This window comes from Salvia miltiorrhiza, chromosome 2, assembly GCF_028751815.1.
Source record: "Salvia miltiorrhiza cultivar Shanhuang (shh) chromosome 2, IMPLAD_Smil_shh, whole genome shotgun sequence".
Taxonomy (NCBI): Eukaryota; Viridiplantae; Streptophyta; class Magnoliopsida; order Lamiales; family Lamiaceae; genus Salvia; species Salvia miltiorrhiza.
In genome coordinates, this window is record NC_080388.1 from 73,903,146 (window position 1) to 73,920,637 (window position 17,492).

Genomic DNA, 17,492 nt, shown 5'->3' on the forward strand with positions numbered 1-17,492 from the left:
AAAAGGAATGAAATAATTTTTCGTAGACGGACGAAAATGACAAATTAAAATAATTTTTATGGATGAAGAGTATAATACTAAAAAATAAAAATAAAATCTTGCCGGAATTAGTAGTGGAGAAATTAATAGGAATGTATTATAGAAAATTAGAAATCATAATGAGGAATACTTACTGCCAAGATTAACACTCTCAGCCATAGACATCATAAGAACTAGACTGATCACAAGAGCCAATTTGAAGAAGAAGGCGTTGTTAGTCTGATTAGCCATCGTGATTAATATTTAATCTCTCTTTCTAGCTCAAATGAATTTTATTTGAGGTAGTAGAGATGATGAATGCTTAATTATGTTTGTGTCAGTATTTATAATAATTACAAACACATTGGAAATAGCGTATGCATCGCATGAAACTTTTTTGTTGTGTTTGCTTTTTGTTATAGTATATTTTTAAAATAGAGAGATAATATAATGCGATATAAATTTATTATTTAGTGGGACTATATTTCTATATATTATTTCCTCTGTTTCATTAAAGGTTACCTATATATTTTATTTTGGATCGTCTCATTATAAATTAAATGTTTCTATAAATAGAAAAATTTACCACTTTTAACAAATTTACGCATTCTTCTTAATTCCTGTACTCAAAAGTTTTGAACCACTTATAATGAAATAGATGGAATATTTATTTTTAAAAAATATTAAATTTATCTCACTCTTTATAAGGTGGTATAAAATTATATTTTGCTCAAAGGAAAAAGTGTTGTCCAGAATTTGATACGATGTACTTAAAGTTTTTATTACGTAATGACATATAAAGTATAATAAGGTGATAAATAGAGGTTATTCTATCACTATAAATGTGATGAGGAGACTATATTTTCTAAAATAACTAAGCTTGAGATTTTGAGAAGATAATTTTCTTGCAATTTGATTTGGTGGTAAAAGCTAGTATTTTATAATGATTCACACAAACTACCCATAATTTAATGATTTTAAAATAATATTTTTTTTGTTTGCTACTATGCATGTGATTAAAAATATAGTACTCCCCCGTCCCACTTCAATAATCCCATTTTCTTTTCCGGAATGTCTCACTCCAATAGTTCCATTTTTTAAGCCGTTGGAATTTATGTTACATTACAATATCATTATTTTTATATTTGTTTTAGAGATGTCGATTTTTTAGTCCAATTCACTACCGTCGATGTTGCCGGAATTCTCGCATCTTTTCATGAGGAAAAACAAAATCACGAATATTTGAAAGTTGTGCAGTTTCGATTACAATGTTAAATCGATGAGTATAAATATTTTTTAGCAGACAAATTATTGCACTGTTTGCCGGCGAGGTTGGTGAGATAATAATGTTATAAATATGATTAAAAATTAGATTTCGATTATTTATGTACATTTAAAACTATATATTTTTTTTCAATTACTTAAATTTGTTAGATATAATTTGTGCTCCCTCCGTCCCACGAATCTTGACACGTTTAGTTTCGGCACGAAAATTAAGAGATTGTAAATTAGTGTTTTAAGTATGTAGGTAATAAAATATAAAAATAATAAAGTAGGAGAGAGAGAGAGAGTGTGATAGAGAAGGTGAGAGAGAGAAAATGATAAAATATGAGATATAAGGAATACGTGTCAAGATTCGTGGGACGAAGGGAATACAACGTTATATATATTGAAGTCCAACAAATTTCACATTATATAAGTAGTTAATAAATATATTAGATATTTTTATATTTAGGAAGTGTTTTTATTTCGAATTTAGTACTATCAAATTTGAATTTGTTGCATGCGCTCGATCATTATTATTTAATGATATGTTTTCTCTTTATAAGAATATATAAGTTAATAATTACGGTAATTTTTCTTCCCTTATTAAAGGAATAAGCAAAAAATGATAAGCAAGTCAATTTTTAATTTGCCAATACTCGATCGAATAAATTAAAGGATAAGCTCTGAAGTAAATTAAAGACTGCTATACAGTGAACTCGAAACTCTTTAACCTTAGACATTTTGTCAATTAGCCAATCAATATTTTTTTTAATAAATTATATTAATAAATACAAAAAAATTTAAAGACTGCGCAATAGAGAACTCGAACCCATAATCCCATGTCTTTGGTATTAACCTCCTACTGCAGTGTCAACACACGCACACAATATATACCAATTCTTTATTGAGGTGGTCTTGAGTACAACCGGGTGTATCGTACAATCGAGTTACATTCGCACCTAAATCCTGACCCGCACCCTGATCCGAATCCGCATTCTAACTCGAACCGTATAAATAACACTATTATGGGTACGTTATACAATACACCTGATTATATTCAAATTTTTGTATTCTTTATTTGCACGGTTGACGGTTTTTCATCGAATTTTTCATATGCTTTTTCCGCAGAAGCCATAAAATGAAACGAATTCATCACTATGTAAGTAAATTTTGTGCCAAACATAATAATGTGCATGCATGGCTTCCATTCGCATTAATAATGTTGAATATATGGATTTCCGATTTTTGTTGGACTTCAATATGGATTTCCGGTTTTTCGTGGTGGTAATAATGGAGTTTGAATATATGAATTTTCACATTTATAATTTTGTACATAAATTATAAATTTTGCCTTTAAATATATAGATGTTTAATTACTTTTTTTTTTTGTCTTTCTAATTTTGCACGTGAAGAACATCTCTAACGCTCACGACAGTCAATCGCGCGTGAACCCACAACTTGAAACCCTAATCGTATGAACATAAATTTCAAATCCTAAATCGATATGAATGGCGAACCTACAATCTTGAATCACAAAATTACAGTCTTGAATCGAGAACTCATAGCTCTCTGATTCATATAGATTCAAAAAAATAATATCTTAAATGATAATCTAAAATCTGGCAGGATTTGTAGTTCATGTGTTTCATAATTACTAATCCAACCACGCCGTTTAGAAAGACTTTTCGATTAAGCCATGTAAAAGTTCGACTTCCACGTCAATATTCATTCACCGCAAATTTATTATATATTAAATCAGAAAAAAAATCGTGTATTTGAAGGCAGGATTTATAATTCAGGTGTAAAAGTACAAATACGTGAAAATTCATATATTTGTGTATTATTAATTAGCCCATTTTCTTACTCTTTATTATTATTATTATTATTATTATTATTATTATTATTATTATATATTTCTTTAATTGTGAATTTTAAACAGAAAATCACTAATGAACGGGATATATATGAGAGAAGAAATTAAATGAAACTCCATAACAAGCAACTTGTATTATAAATTAGAACCACATAACAACACGAATGCAAATAAGCTATAAACTTAGGTCTTAGGCTGCTTTAAGTAGAGCTCTTGCCTTATAATTTATTTAAGATTGTGACGGAAGACATATATGTCACAATTATTAATATAGCAGTAGAAGATGATAAGGCAGCTTATAATAAGTTTCTGGAAACTAGTTTAAGCAGAGCCATCGACGCAGAGCCATTGGCCAACAAAGATTGAGTCGCAATTAATATTGGGATTAATGGCCAGAAAATCATCCAAAGAGAGATTAAATTCTTGCGCCACACTTGAACACGTTTCATCACTCTCTGTTCCATGAATTATGCTGCAACTTACATCATCTGCGTCTTGCTTTCCAAATCCAACTGCTGAGAGAGAGAGAGAGAGATTTTAGAAAATTTGCATGTTGTAATAAATATTTTGTACGAGACTATGTTATACTTTATTCGTCCACGATGAATAGTCCTGAAAGAGAGGACGTGTGTTTAGTAAAAATAGTTATGTGTATGGTGAGTCGAGAATGAGTCTCACTGAAAAGTTGTGTTAATAATGATAATTAATTGTATTAGTGGAGAAAGAAGTATCCAGAAATAGAAAAGATTAATTTTTGTGGACGCGCGTTCAAAAATGGACTATTTATGATGGACGAATGAAGTAATTTAGGTAGAAGCGGACACAAAAATAAATCGAATACATGCTAAATATAAGGTGGAAATTTGCGATTGGGGGTGTTTGAGCTGACCAATAGATAGCACCCATGGAAAATATATATTTTATATTTTTTTTCACACATAATTTAGGGTGATTTTTTTGTTTGAAAAATTCATTCTCACTCTAATTTATGATGATATTATCATTGGGATATGAGCAATATTTTTTCATGTTTTTCCATTTTATAAAACACATGATAAAAAGAGTATGAACTAATAAAATGTGATAAAATTTTATCATATTCTCTTATTGTTATCTTTCTTATGCTAAATATGCAATCGAAGAAAAACGTACACTGATCGATAGTAATTAGTAATGGAAAAATATGAATTAATGTTATAATTAAGGAAATATATAATTAAAATAAGGTAAACTTACAGCCACGATTAACACTCTCAGCCATAGAAATCATGAGAGCAAGAGTGAGCACAAGAGCCAATTTGAAGAAGATGGCATTATTAGAAGAAGCCATTAAAGAATAATGATTTATCTTTCTCAAATGAATGTAAATTTGAGTAGTGATGAATGCTTAAGTATGTTTTGTGTGAGTATTTATAAAGAACAAACACATTGGAAATACCGATCTTTAATTAAATATATCCTACTTATTGTGTAAATTTATTTTGAATTACATTGATGTATGTTAAGAGTTTGAGATTTATGGTTTATATAAAGAAACTATACACTTAACATTAATTTTGAGTTTTTTAAATTGTGTCACATGTTATTCATCTGTGTGAAATAAATAATAACGTACACACAAATTAGCAAATAGAGCATTTTAAAAATGATGTTATTACAATTTGTTACTATCGAAGGAAAAAAAATGTCCATAGAATTTAGTTCAAGCGGCAAAGACGAGGCGCCAAAATCTCTCTATAGCTCTTGCGAGAGGTCATTGGTTCAGTTATCTGGTTTAATTTATACCAAGTAACTTGATTGTTGATTGATTTTTTAATACATTGATTAATTTGTTGTAATGTATATTCAATTTATAGTAAATATAACATATATCTTCTATGTACAAAAAGTAATTAAAAATTAATATTAAATTCAAGCTCTTTACTTGCATGATTTGCATCGGATGTAATTAAGCCGGCAAAATTCCCAATCTCTTTCTCATAATTATTTATTAATTAGTACGTCCCTTCATTAATATTATCGAATTAAATTAATAACACTGTTACAACGGCACAATTAAACTACAAATATATTTTTACGTAAATGCATGAAAAAAATGGCAATTCCAATGCGTTCGCTCTTCCTATATATACTCATAAACAGCATTACGTATTCATAACTACTCAACTAATCATATCAGAAAAATAATTAAGCACGAGCAATTTAATCGATATGGCCAAGATTAATAACACCTTCTTCTTCAAATCGTTAATTATATTAGTTAATTACATGTAAATTATAATTAACACAATTTTTACTCATATTCTTCCGGTTGCACCATGACTTAGTTTAATTATTGGCACAAAAAGTACGAGTAAAAGTGATATTTCGCTACTTCTACTCATGATGCAACGATCTAGTAACATAAGGTTTGGTAACTAATATTCGTATCACAAAAATTAGTGGCGTTTGAAAGTGTAACTATTAGTGATTAGCTACATTATCAAATGTCACTAATTTTTATGACACACATAATAGCTAACAAGCCTCATGTTACTAGTGGATTTTTTTTTTTGTAGTGATTCTTCATCGAGATTTAATATAATCATCATTTTTGCCTTAGGCTGCGTTTACTTTGATGGATAATATTATCCACTAAAATATGGTAAACATCTCTTTTGTGTCAAATGTTGGAAAAGAAATTAAGGAGACATTTTAATCTCCAGCAGCACATAGCTTCCTAATATATAACCTACACAAAGTTCTTCACTAGAAGAAGAAGAAGAAGAAGAAGAAGAAGAAGGAGGAGGAGAAGGAAAGTCTTCCCCAGCAGCAAGTATTTGATTCAGGATTTCATCAGTGGTTTCTTCAGGAAAAAAAATCGTCGTCCTTTCATATAAAAAAAAGGATTATTAGCCTGTAAATACACGAACTTTTTATACTTTTTGAAATTTAACATGACTTTTATTTTTAGCCCACAAATACACGAACTTAGCATTTTTTCTGATTTTTGACATCGACATTAAAAAACTCTATTTATTGTTGAGGTGGAGGCCTGCACGGAATACATGACACGGACAACGAAATATGCACTTGAATAGAGTAATTTGATTCGTTATTTTGATTAGAGAGAATGACATGGTATACCGGCCTTCACGTTAATAGTAAATTAGAATTTTTTCTAGTCGATGTTCGTGTATTTACATGCTAATAACCCAAAAGAAAAAGCCATATCCCAACAAAACCCTAGCATCCTCTAAAACCCTAATTAAAAGCCTCTGCTTCTCTCTCTTGACAAAACCCTCATTTCTCCTTGTCTCTCCATCTCCACGAAAATGGCCCTAAACAGCGTGATACGCAGAGCTTCGAGAGTCGTACCTTTGGCCATTAGGGCTTCCGCCGGAAGTCAGAGGTACCTGCACAACCACCACCGTGGCGCCGCCGTCAATCTTCTTTCCGGCGGTCGCTCACCACTACTCCACCAACCCCAAATCGGACGAGTTGCTCCTCCGAGTTCTCAAGTCCGAGATCATCGAAACTCGGACTGAAGAAGAGGTTTCAAATCTTTTTCAATTTCTATTTTTTTTCGTTTAGATTCTCTTTTGAATTCTTAGATTCTACATTTTGCTGACTGAAATTAGGTTCGATTTCTGATTAATTGTTACAAAAATGATTCACATGATCTTTTTTGGAGATCTAGATGATTCTGAATGCTCTTTTAAATTAACTTGTTAGAGATCATAAAATTTTAAATTAGCTTGATATGAAGACATACTTACCTGAGATTTAAGAATGCATTGTTATAGTTAAAAACTTTTTATTAAACCTAATGGGATATGAGGGTATCTGTCACCGTGGTTGATTCGTTGCCCATCAATTTGATCTTGAAGAATTTTTGTGTATGTCTCTGAGGATCAAATAGCATATGAGTTTGGGTGAGTTCTACTTTTTACTAAATATATATATATATATATTGGTTAATCTAATGTGTCTAAAGTCGTGGTTTGGTGATTGATTTTCTCAGGGATTTGGATGAGAATCTGCAGAAAGCCTTGCACAAGTATCTTGAAATCAGAGGAATCAGACCTATCACGATAAATTTCTTGCCCATGTACATCGATACAGTTTTAGACATGGAAAGGTACATCGATACAGTTCTAGACATGGAAGATAGTAATTTTTAAGAGTTAATAAGTTGTCGATGTGTTTGGATAATTGATTGGTTCGGCCGGAGTCTCTGAGGTTGTCCCACTTTTGCCTCCATCATTTTCTCATGATAAATTTACAACTAAATAGAACACGTCTTAAAAGAATATAAATTTTATTAGATTTATTTTGTTATCATCCGCCATGTAATTTGATATACATTACATTGTTTTTATTCTCACTTGGGAATGCAATGCATGTAGCAAAAGTGGATAAGTCCACATCAGTCCCAAATAAAAGTCACAATGATTGTGTGCGTATGTTGACCTAATGATAGGTGGTTAATGTTTAGTTAAGGTCTAAAGTTCTGGTTCGAGTCCACTGTAATGCGATATTTAAATTTCTTTATTTACTAATTTACCAGGATAAAAAAAAGTCACAACGGCTCCAGTTAAAGATTTTCAACTTTCACAAATTTATTTTCCCAAACAAAAGTTACACTAGCTAATCCAAGAAAAAGGAAAAACACACGCACACGATCACAAACACGAATAAACATCTTATAACAATACATATTATTACTAAAACAACATCATTTAGGCCCCTTCGGGTGCGGCAACCCTAGCCCGACTCCGGTGAAACGGGTAACTTCACGACCAAAAGGTCATTAGTTCAAATCTCACCGACAATCAGTGCCGAGTGCATGCACACATAAGCTATATATTGAAATGAAAAAGAGAAAACCAAACCCTAACACTTATTCTTGAAAGTGATCACTTTATTTTTTCCATCATATATCATGTGCTTCGAATGGATCAACCAGAGAGAGCGAGGCCATCGACACAAAGCCATTGAGAAATGAAGATCTTGTCGCAGTCGAGGTTGGGATTCATGGTAGTGAAGAAATCAGTTGTGAGATTGAAGGCTTTTGTGATGTCGAAGCAAGTGTCGCCAGCTACTGCTCCGTACACATCCGTACAGATTAGAATTGGTTTTGGCTTGCTATGATGAGCTGCAAATTAAATTCCAACAAATATTAGTTTTTATACTCATAGTAACTTGATATTAATTTATATTTATAGGAGTTGGATCTCTTGAGAAATGAAATTTTGAGAATTTTGAGGGTTTTCCATGCTTATGTGATTACTTAACTTTAATGTTAACTATAATGTGCAAAAAGTTGGGAAAAAATGATCAAATGATTATTTAAATAACTAATTAGATCGACTAGCATTTTGAGAAGCAAAATAATCAATAACATCTTTAAGATCAAGTTTTTCCATGCCAATACCATATTTTCAATATGCCTGAAATTTCAAGCTCATTTAACATTTCTTGACACATAGTAGAATTAACACAAATATAATAGTTCACTTGTAGTGACATATTTTAATAATGGCGTGTCGCAAAATTTACTACATCTTTAAGTGTAACAAAGTTCAGCTACATTCATATATGCATGGATTTATATACTTTTCTTACATATTAAAATATAAGTAAATTTATTACATTTAAAAATTAATGTAACAAAGTTCATGACATCTATTCATGTGAAAGAACTACTATCATATTTTCTTATACACCATCCGTCCCAAAAAAACATGTGAAATCTGTCATTTTGGTATGTCCTGCCAAACAAAATGGGACCATTTCTTTATTCACAACACACTCACCTAATATTTTTAAAAATTCGTACCATCCTGCATATTTTTAGGAGATGACGGGAGTAATATATGAATTGAACTGTGGCTTATAAACTTACCATGCGAGCCCAAAAATATGTAAACTGTACACACATATACTTAATAAAAGTTAATATTAGTGTCTCAAAACTTTTGGATGGGTAAATTGAAGAGAATGTATTAATTAGTTAAAATGATAGGTTCCACACTTGTTTAAAAGTTAATTGTTTGTCACTTTTAATGGGATAATAACCAAAGTGAAAAGAAGGACACTATAATTTAAATCAAGTAAACTTTTAAAAAATGTAAAAGAATCTTACATTTGGGAAGCACTCGACTTTCGGCAACATGCACTAAAAGAAGTGCAAGAAGAAGAGCTGCAATACTAAGAAAAGCCATTGTCTTACTGTAATTGGCCATTTGATCTTAGCTTAAAAATGTGAGATTATTGTGTTAAAATTATGATATTAATTGTTGTGTTTGTAATCAATATTTTTTTGTCATATTTATAGGGCAATAGTTGGTTTCCACGAGGAAAAACCGCCGGCTTTGATTGCCTCATTTTTCACTCCAATTCATACAATATCTTATTTTAATTGCATTGTGAAAAAAAAAATTAACTGTAGGTTATTTGTATTATTAGTATTTACATTTGTGTACAAGATAAACAAAGTGGGCTTGTCTTTAATTTAATTGTGCTAAAATGGTGTCCAACTAGTTAATTGGCGGATATTTTGTAAAGATATTCTTCTTAATATCAATTAAAAATAGTTGGTTGTTTCAATGTGTATTCCTTATTTTAAATCTAGCATTTGGATCATATAGTTTCATGGGATATCAACAAACATATGACGACAATTATGTAACATTTTCATGCTAGCAGTTGTGATCACATTCAAACATAGGCTTTGTTGATGTTACTTCTTTATTAATATTTTCAAATTTCATACAGCTTGTCTAGTGTTGTTTTATTTTTTTTAGGATGAGTATTTGTCCCAAACATCGGACATTACAATCTCCCCCATGTTGAAGAAGCGATTTGCTCGTCGCGATATCATTTCTGTCAGAGACGGAGTTAGGATTTTTAAAATAGACAGATAAAATTATAATTTTGTGTTTTAAAATAAATTTGAACGGATGAAATCACAATTTATATATAGAAAAAAATGATCAGGCGATCACCGAGTCTTGCCCGGAGCTTAGCTCCATCTCTGCTACCGCATAACCATTCAAACAAATGAGTAACTACCTCAATAGTGTATCATTTTTGGTGGATACAGATTTTAAGAAAATAATTAATAGATGTATGTTAAATAGAAATGAGTGATTGTGATTGAATTGAGTATGTGGCCATATAAAAATGAGTGATTGTAGTTAAAAAAAGAAAGTGAGATTATATTCCAAAAATGAAGATGGTATACTTTTATAGACGAATCGGATAATTGTGATACATTGGCGGATGAATATAGTAATTTCTTCACGATAATATACTTTCAATTGATTGGAGCTTTTGCATACAATGTTTACAAATTTTGGATAAATTTAAAATTTCTATGACATATATATATAGTGTTAGGTTCAATGAAAAAGGCCTAAATGTAAGAGAGAAGAGAGAAGTAATCTCATCCGTTGATCTTATCTAATTTAACGGACATGATTTATTCACGCCATGTTCAACGGATTTTTTTGTTGAACATTCATCAAATATATTGAACATATACAATATTTTTGGGGGTTATGGGGTTCGACCCCCCACATGTTCAACGAAAAAATTCGTTGAATATGACGTGAATAAATCATGTCCGTTATATTAGATAAGATATATATATATATATATATATATACACACACATGTATGTCGACCAACACATTTAAGTCGAGACTCATCGTGAAATTATTGAGCATTTATTTTTCTCCAACTCATTTGCCTATAGTTAGGAGCAATTGTTATAATTAGTTCATAATTAATTATGCTGGGTATATTAATATATTTTTGCCACTTTAAATAATATTTGGAATTTTTGAGGAAGAAAATACCGTTAGAGTGGTGTTGTTTGGAACTTACAGAATTATCGAAATAAATTGGTGTTTAAAAATAGTGGTATTGTCTGGAGCTTATAAAATCATTGAAATAAATTGGTGTTTAAAAATATGTCGAGTTGCTATCTAGACTTAACCGAGATTATTAAAGTAAAATTATGGATTTGGTTATCGAGCTGCTTCGCGCTCGGTCGTTCCTTGTCTGGGGGTTGTGATGAGCTTCGCTCAAGAGAGGTGCAGTCCATGTCGTTGTTGCGCACTCTTCTTTGATGGTTTCCATCTTGAGCGTTGGGAGTTTTTTTCTCGCCATTCAGGTGCCCGGGATGACTTGGGGGCGATGGTTAGGCCGGAGCTCTCGAAGCTTTCCCACTTCTGGATGGTTAGTTGGAGTTCGTTGCTTCTGTTTCTGTTTTGACGAGTACTCTTTTTCCCTATTACAATTTTTCCCTTTTGGGTTTTCTGTAAAGGAGTTTTAACGAGACTCGGCCTTTAGTCCGCGTCTCTGTGCTGTCAAGGGTTCTTTTGGTTCGTTTTTCCTTTTTTTCTTCAATAAATAACCGTATTTTAATGTGGTTTTGGTTATTGTATTATCAAATATGCTTACTACTGTTGGACCATCAATCTGTCAACTGAATTTTTGAAACCAGAATTATGTCATATTTGTTCTGTTATTTTTTTAAATCTCAATCACTAATCATCTGGTGAAATCTATAATGCAAACAGCAAAAGGTGAAAATGGAAATTTATGATAATATGTTCAATTTTTATAAATATAAGTCAGCAACCCAACAAATAATACAGTCCCAACACATTAATTTTTAGTTTGTCTACAAACAATTTTGCACGCATATTTAGCAATAATAAGCAATTGATTTACGATCAAGACAAATATTGCAGTTATATAAATAATTATTCGATGATTGCAAAAGGTGAAAATGGAAATTTATGATAATATGTTCAATTTTTATAAATATAAGTCAGCAACCCAACAAATGATTGCAGTTATATAAATAATTATTCGATGATTTATTCGATAATTATTCGATGATTGCCAAGAAATATAACAAAAAAGTTTGTTTTGGTCAACTTCATTGGCCCTTCCATTATTCAGGGTACACCTGTACAAGCCTATGGTACAAGTCACCATTATTCACAAAATTTACAGAATTTACAAACGGGTCCTCCATCTTCCCATATTTCCCATTTCAAGGACAAAACCCAATACCAAATTCACCCCAAATCCGGATCCGGAGGCCCGATCGGCCGATCCGACTCACTTCCGCGGCTCAGCCAACGCGAGTCGACTCCGAAACTCTCCACCACGCGTTCCGACTCACCCAGTCAACTCGTTGACTACCTGAATTTACAATCCTGCCCCTGTGCGGCAGTCGGGATTCCGGCGATCAGCTCTGGCCCCAGCAGTTCAGGTACATAACTTGCCGCAGGGAATCGTCGGCCTGCCCCCTCCTCTCGTCGCCGCCGCCTCCGGCGGCAACTAACCCATCCATATCGGTGTTGAGCGCGCCGGTGAAGGGGCGGAGATCGGCGGCGTCGCGGCCGGCGGAGAAGAAGCGCTTCTTGCCGTGGTTGAGGGAGGTGAGGCCGGATTTCAGCTTCTGCCCTTGGTCGGAGTGGCCGTTGACGACGGCGACGCTGGCGGCCATCCACACTCTGTTGATGTAACTCATCTTCCGATGCAACTTTGTTCAATTTCTTTCACTAATTTAACTGTTAGAAACAGATCTCTGGTTTTCCCCAAATCAACTTTGCACGAAGGTGTTTGTGTTTTGTGGGATTTGGAAGTGAAACGGGGGCAGTGTATTTATAGAAGGGTCAGGGGTGATTTGGTAAATTCAATACAGCCATTCTCTTATCCATACACGTTGAGCAAGAATCCTGAAAATATCGTATCGCGAAAAGGTTGGCATAACTTTTAACTTTACCTCCCCTTCAAAATAAATAAATAAATAAAAACTTTTAACTTTACCCATTTCTAAATTTTGTCACATCTTTAAAATATTGTAATTAAAAATATACTCGACTGACCCGTAATCAAATAGTTCGACAATTCGTAAGGCTAGTTGAACTAAGGTAGATTGATCCGAATGATAAGTTTAATTTTTTTTGTAAAATATTAGATTATTTTTGAATTATCAAAAAATAAATGTGGTATCATACTTCATCAGAGACTCAGAGTTGTGATTGTACGACTTCAATATTTTCAATTTAGTCAATTTTTGGATGACAAAAAAATTGAAGATATTAATTTTGTCACAAATTAATACTCCATGATAATATGATTGTAAGTTTGGTGGCCCATATTAAAATAAAAATAAATAAAAAATTATGTATTGATTGATAATTAAATTATTTTTCGTTCAAATAGTAGATTCGGATGAGTAACTAGGGAGACAAAAAAATAAAGAATTGTCGTAGAAATTTTTTGTGATACTTTAATTCGAGACAAGTTTTAATATTATACTCCCTCCGTCCCTTAAACATCTTCATGTCTTTTTATTTTGGTCCGTCACCAAAACATCTTCTTAATCTATTTTTGAAAATAATTTCACTAATTATTATTCTTACGATTTTAGTTTTTGTGAGACTCGTTCACTATTTTCGCTAACTATTATTCTTACTTTTTGTGGGATTCATTCTCCACTTATCAAATAAACAACTAATTTTTATTAAAATTCATGTAATTCTTTCTTAGGAGGATGTTTGAGGAACGAAAGGAGTATCAAATTATTGGAGTTGAATCGATTGTGAGTGAAAGACAGTTTTTGTAAATAAAATTTATTCGTAAGTGTAAAAGAAAATTTGTATACTTTTAACAGACCATTTATGACAAAAATGTCGTAATTTAAATTGGATGAGAGAGTATATAAAATGAATAAGATAAATAATTAAGTAGAAAGGAGTGCGCAAAGGCGGAAGGTGATCATTTTGGGAGACACATTGTAGCTAGTGCCCAAATGTGGACGGCACTGGCTCCTCACAAAGCCAGAGTGACAGCTTGGAGAAGCATTTGTAACAGGCTGCCAACCTGCGAAAACCTTCTCAAAAGGAATGTCCTCATCCCAGCCGAAGAACAGTGGTGCAATGCATGTGTGTGGAGGGAGGAAACATCTGAACATTCTTTTCTCCATTGTCCGAAAGTCGATCGCGTGTGGGACAAAATCCATCAATGGATTGGAATGGAAACGGCTAAACCACAAAAAGTCGAAGATCATTTCATATCTTTCATTGGAGGAGGAAGAGGTAAAAGAAACAAGAACTTCCTTAAAGCTCTTTGGATTGGGACTGTTTGGCTGATCTGGAAGTATAGGAATGAGAGTAGGTTTGAGAACAAGAATTGGGAGGTGTCCAATCTTGTTAATGAGGTCAAAGGGAGGCTTTGGAGCTGGAACAAAATATTCCATGTTGTCGAGTTCAATGTTTCTTTTACTTTGTGGTGCTCCAACGAGTTTGCACCACTTGTTTGATGTTTTTGGTACTCCTAGTATCACCCCAGTTTTTTAATGAATTTTTTATTGATCAAAAAAAAAAAAATAAGTAGAAAAAAAAATTAAAAGAAAAAGAGTAAAGGCAGAGAGGTGGGGGCAGGTGTCGAGCTTATCCACCATGTCACCATCATGCACCCAATGGGCGACCCACAGCTTTCAACTTCACCCAATTGCTCACTCCAAATGGGCCCCACTCTCATCCCATCCTACTTTGTCTCTTTTACCCTTCCAATATTGATGTAATGTGAAATTTGTCACTTAGCGAAGTGTACCTTTTGGAATATTAGAGGCTGCCCATTGGTAGTGGACCCACCTCCTCACTTACAAGTTACAAACTTCTATACAAATTTAGGGATGGGTTTTAAAAAAAATATATACTCAAATAAAAATAATTATACTTATTTCGCCTTCCATATTTATGCATATTTTTCTTTTTAATACATTTTCAAATTTATGTATATTCCATTTTTATATACTATTATTTACATATAATTTAGACAATTTTATACTTGTAACTTACGCTTATTTATCTACAATTTACTTAACAATATCTTTAATGTGGAACCATTTCTTCACTATCAATATCCTAAACAATTTTTTTTATTAAAATTAGTGTCAGAACTCAGAAGCACATATGCATATTTATGGGAGACGGGAGAAGTATGTATAAGATTACTTCCACTCATCTTTAGCTTGTAACTCGATTTTTAAATGGATATTTTATTTTTTCTGATTTACGATATCTATTGAGATGATTGAATAAATAGAACATATAGTAGCTCTCGAAAAAATATACACTCTCTCCATTCTAATTATATATACTGGTTGGATTTTATACAAGAATTAAAAAAAAATTATACTCCTATAAATAAAATTTTAATATATCCATATTTATTTTTTGATAATTCATTAATGCTAGAGCTAATCAAAGAATTAAACAATAGTGTGTTCTTAAAGCCTTTTATAAATATAGCCATGTTGATGCCATATTAGTTTAATTGTACACTCGACGCGACAATCGGACGAGCTGATTCGGCTTTTCGACGCTGAAGTTTCGGGCATATGTCAAAATTAAAATTTTGTAAAAACAAACACAATGTCATTTCATTTTTCAAAAAATTCCATAATTAGGATCGTGAGTTATACTTTAACCCTCTATAGTTATTGTTGGGATCCAAATAATAATCAATCAAATTATTTGGTGAAAACTTGCCTTTGTTTTATGTGCATGCACAAAATCACTGCCGCCAAATGTATCCAATTTAGATGGCTCTTAAACCTAATTGGATAATCCAACAAAGATGAAATTAAGGTTGAGAAAGTCAGCAAATCCATGTATGCAATATTATTGGAGAGCCCTCACGTGGAATCCGCATGGGCAACCACCACCTTTAACCTCAAATTCTTCACTTAGACACGACCAACCATGGCCACTCCCACGTGGCCATAATAATCTAGTTACATTGTACCATTAGAAAAAGAAAAATACAAATACAAAAAAACAAAACACAAAAAAAAAAAATTAAAAAAAATAACACACCTAAGTGGACTCGTGAGTAAGGTTTTTTTGAGTTGGACAAGCTTCTTGATCAATTACCTCTATAGATTAGAGGCTATTAGGTTTGATGAGCGTATTCTTATTTTGAGACTACCTAGGTATGCATTGGGTTTATGATTTTCTCCATCTTTATTAATTTGTCTTTGCAATTCACTCTCTAAACCCTTTTTCGGAGGCCGAAGCTTCGTAGACAACGTTTATATCCTTATTCATTTCAAACACTAATTCATAAGATGTACGTATTTGATTCGGATCCGACTCAAATAAACTCCAATTCAAATTTCGATCCATGACTTAATTGAATCGGGCTAGTTCAAATTCGACCTGAATCATACTCAAATCCTAATTCAAACTTATGTTTAAGTCGAATTCAGGTTTGATCCACACACACGAGAATGTGTCTCTTATATGAGTTGTATTGGAGATCAGATTTATTAAAAGAAAAAAAGAAAATCAAAATTCATTGAAATTGTTGGGAAACATCCCACACCGAATGAGACAGGAATCAGAAGCACTCTCTTAGTGCTGCTGTGCCTTTCAAACCTAAATCTATCCAATTTGAGCAGCAATTATGTCTAAATAAAATATTTAAACATTTTCTGGTTAAAATGGGAGTTATGATTACTTTTGCTACAATTATTGCTAACACTTTGTTGCTTTCGAATCTAAAAAGTTCATAGTATCAATTAAATTAATCACAACCAAGTTCCACTTCTACTTCCACCATATAATATATATTCCTTGAGATAATTAATAAAGTTGGACCTTACATTGTTTTCTATATAGATAAAGACATAATTAAATATCGACAGGTGTGCCAGAATCTGCAGAAATTATTGTCAAATCAAGTGAAAATCATTCAATGTATTTAAAGATTGATTTATAGATGGTTTCAATAATGGCCCATTTAAGATGTATATTTAATTAATGACGAATATATAAACTAAAAGCAATTGGGGATACTTTATATTTATATCGTCGTTATCTAGAAATTGCCATCACATCAAGAAAATTTTCAAGTTTGAAATTATGTGGTGGAGCCCCGAACTGATATTAATTTGTGATAATTCTAGGTTTATCTTCTGAGTTAACAATTCAAAATTAAATTAATTATAAACAACTATTCTAAATTACGCGTTATAACGATTTGAAATCTGGATAATTAAATTAAACAAACTTTTTTTATTCTCAACATAGTATAATGTACAATAGGATAGGTTCCAGGGAGATTGCTATTTTTCGTGAGATCGCGAGACTAATGAATAAGACAATATATAATGTTGAATAACGATATTCAAAAAATTAGTAAAATTTTCGTTTTCTCTAAAATTCGAATTCAGATAAAAAATTCTCCCTTCAAATAAATATCAGTCATATGATACATTACGAATCAATGTAAGATCTCACCATATATAGGGGATCTC

General features: G+C 32.1%; 1 protein-coding gene and 2 long non-coding RNA genes across 3 annotated transcripts; all 3 read right to left on the reverse strand.

The window, feature by feature from the left end:
* Window positions 1–3,261: 3,261 nt before the first annotated feature.
* LOC131009336 (uncharacterized) lies at window positions 3,262–4,532 on the reverse strand. Its single transcript, XR_009096422.1, has 2 exons — window positions 4,394–4,532; window positions 3,262–3,672 (listed from the first exon to the last, which is right to left on the reverse strand). It is a non-coding gene; the product is annotated as an uncharacterized LOC131009336 (long non-coding RNA).
* Window positions 4,533–7,826: 3,294 nt separating this feature from the next.
* LOC131009337 (uncharacterized) lies at window positions 7,827–9,435 on the reverse strand. Its single transcript, XR_009096423.1, has 2 exons — window positions 9,285–9,435; window positions 7,827–8,294 (listed from the first exon to the last, which is right to left on the reverse strand). It is a non-coding gene; the product is annotated as an uncharacterized LOC131009337 (long non-coding RNA).
* A 2,630-nt stretch (window positions 9,436–12,065) lies between these two features.
* On the reverse strand, window positions 12,066–12,808 carry LOC131009332 (uncharacterized). The gene has a single exon (XM_057936638.1). It carries the CDS (start codon window positions 12,690–12,692, stop codon window positions 12,408–12,410), a length of 285 nt encoding a protein of 94 aa, XP_057792621.1. The 5' UTR covers window positions 12,693–12,808; the 3' UTR covers window positions 12,066–12,407.
* Window positions 12,809–17,492: the final 4,684 nt, after the last annotated feature.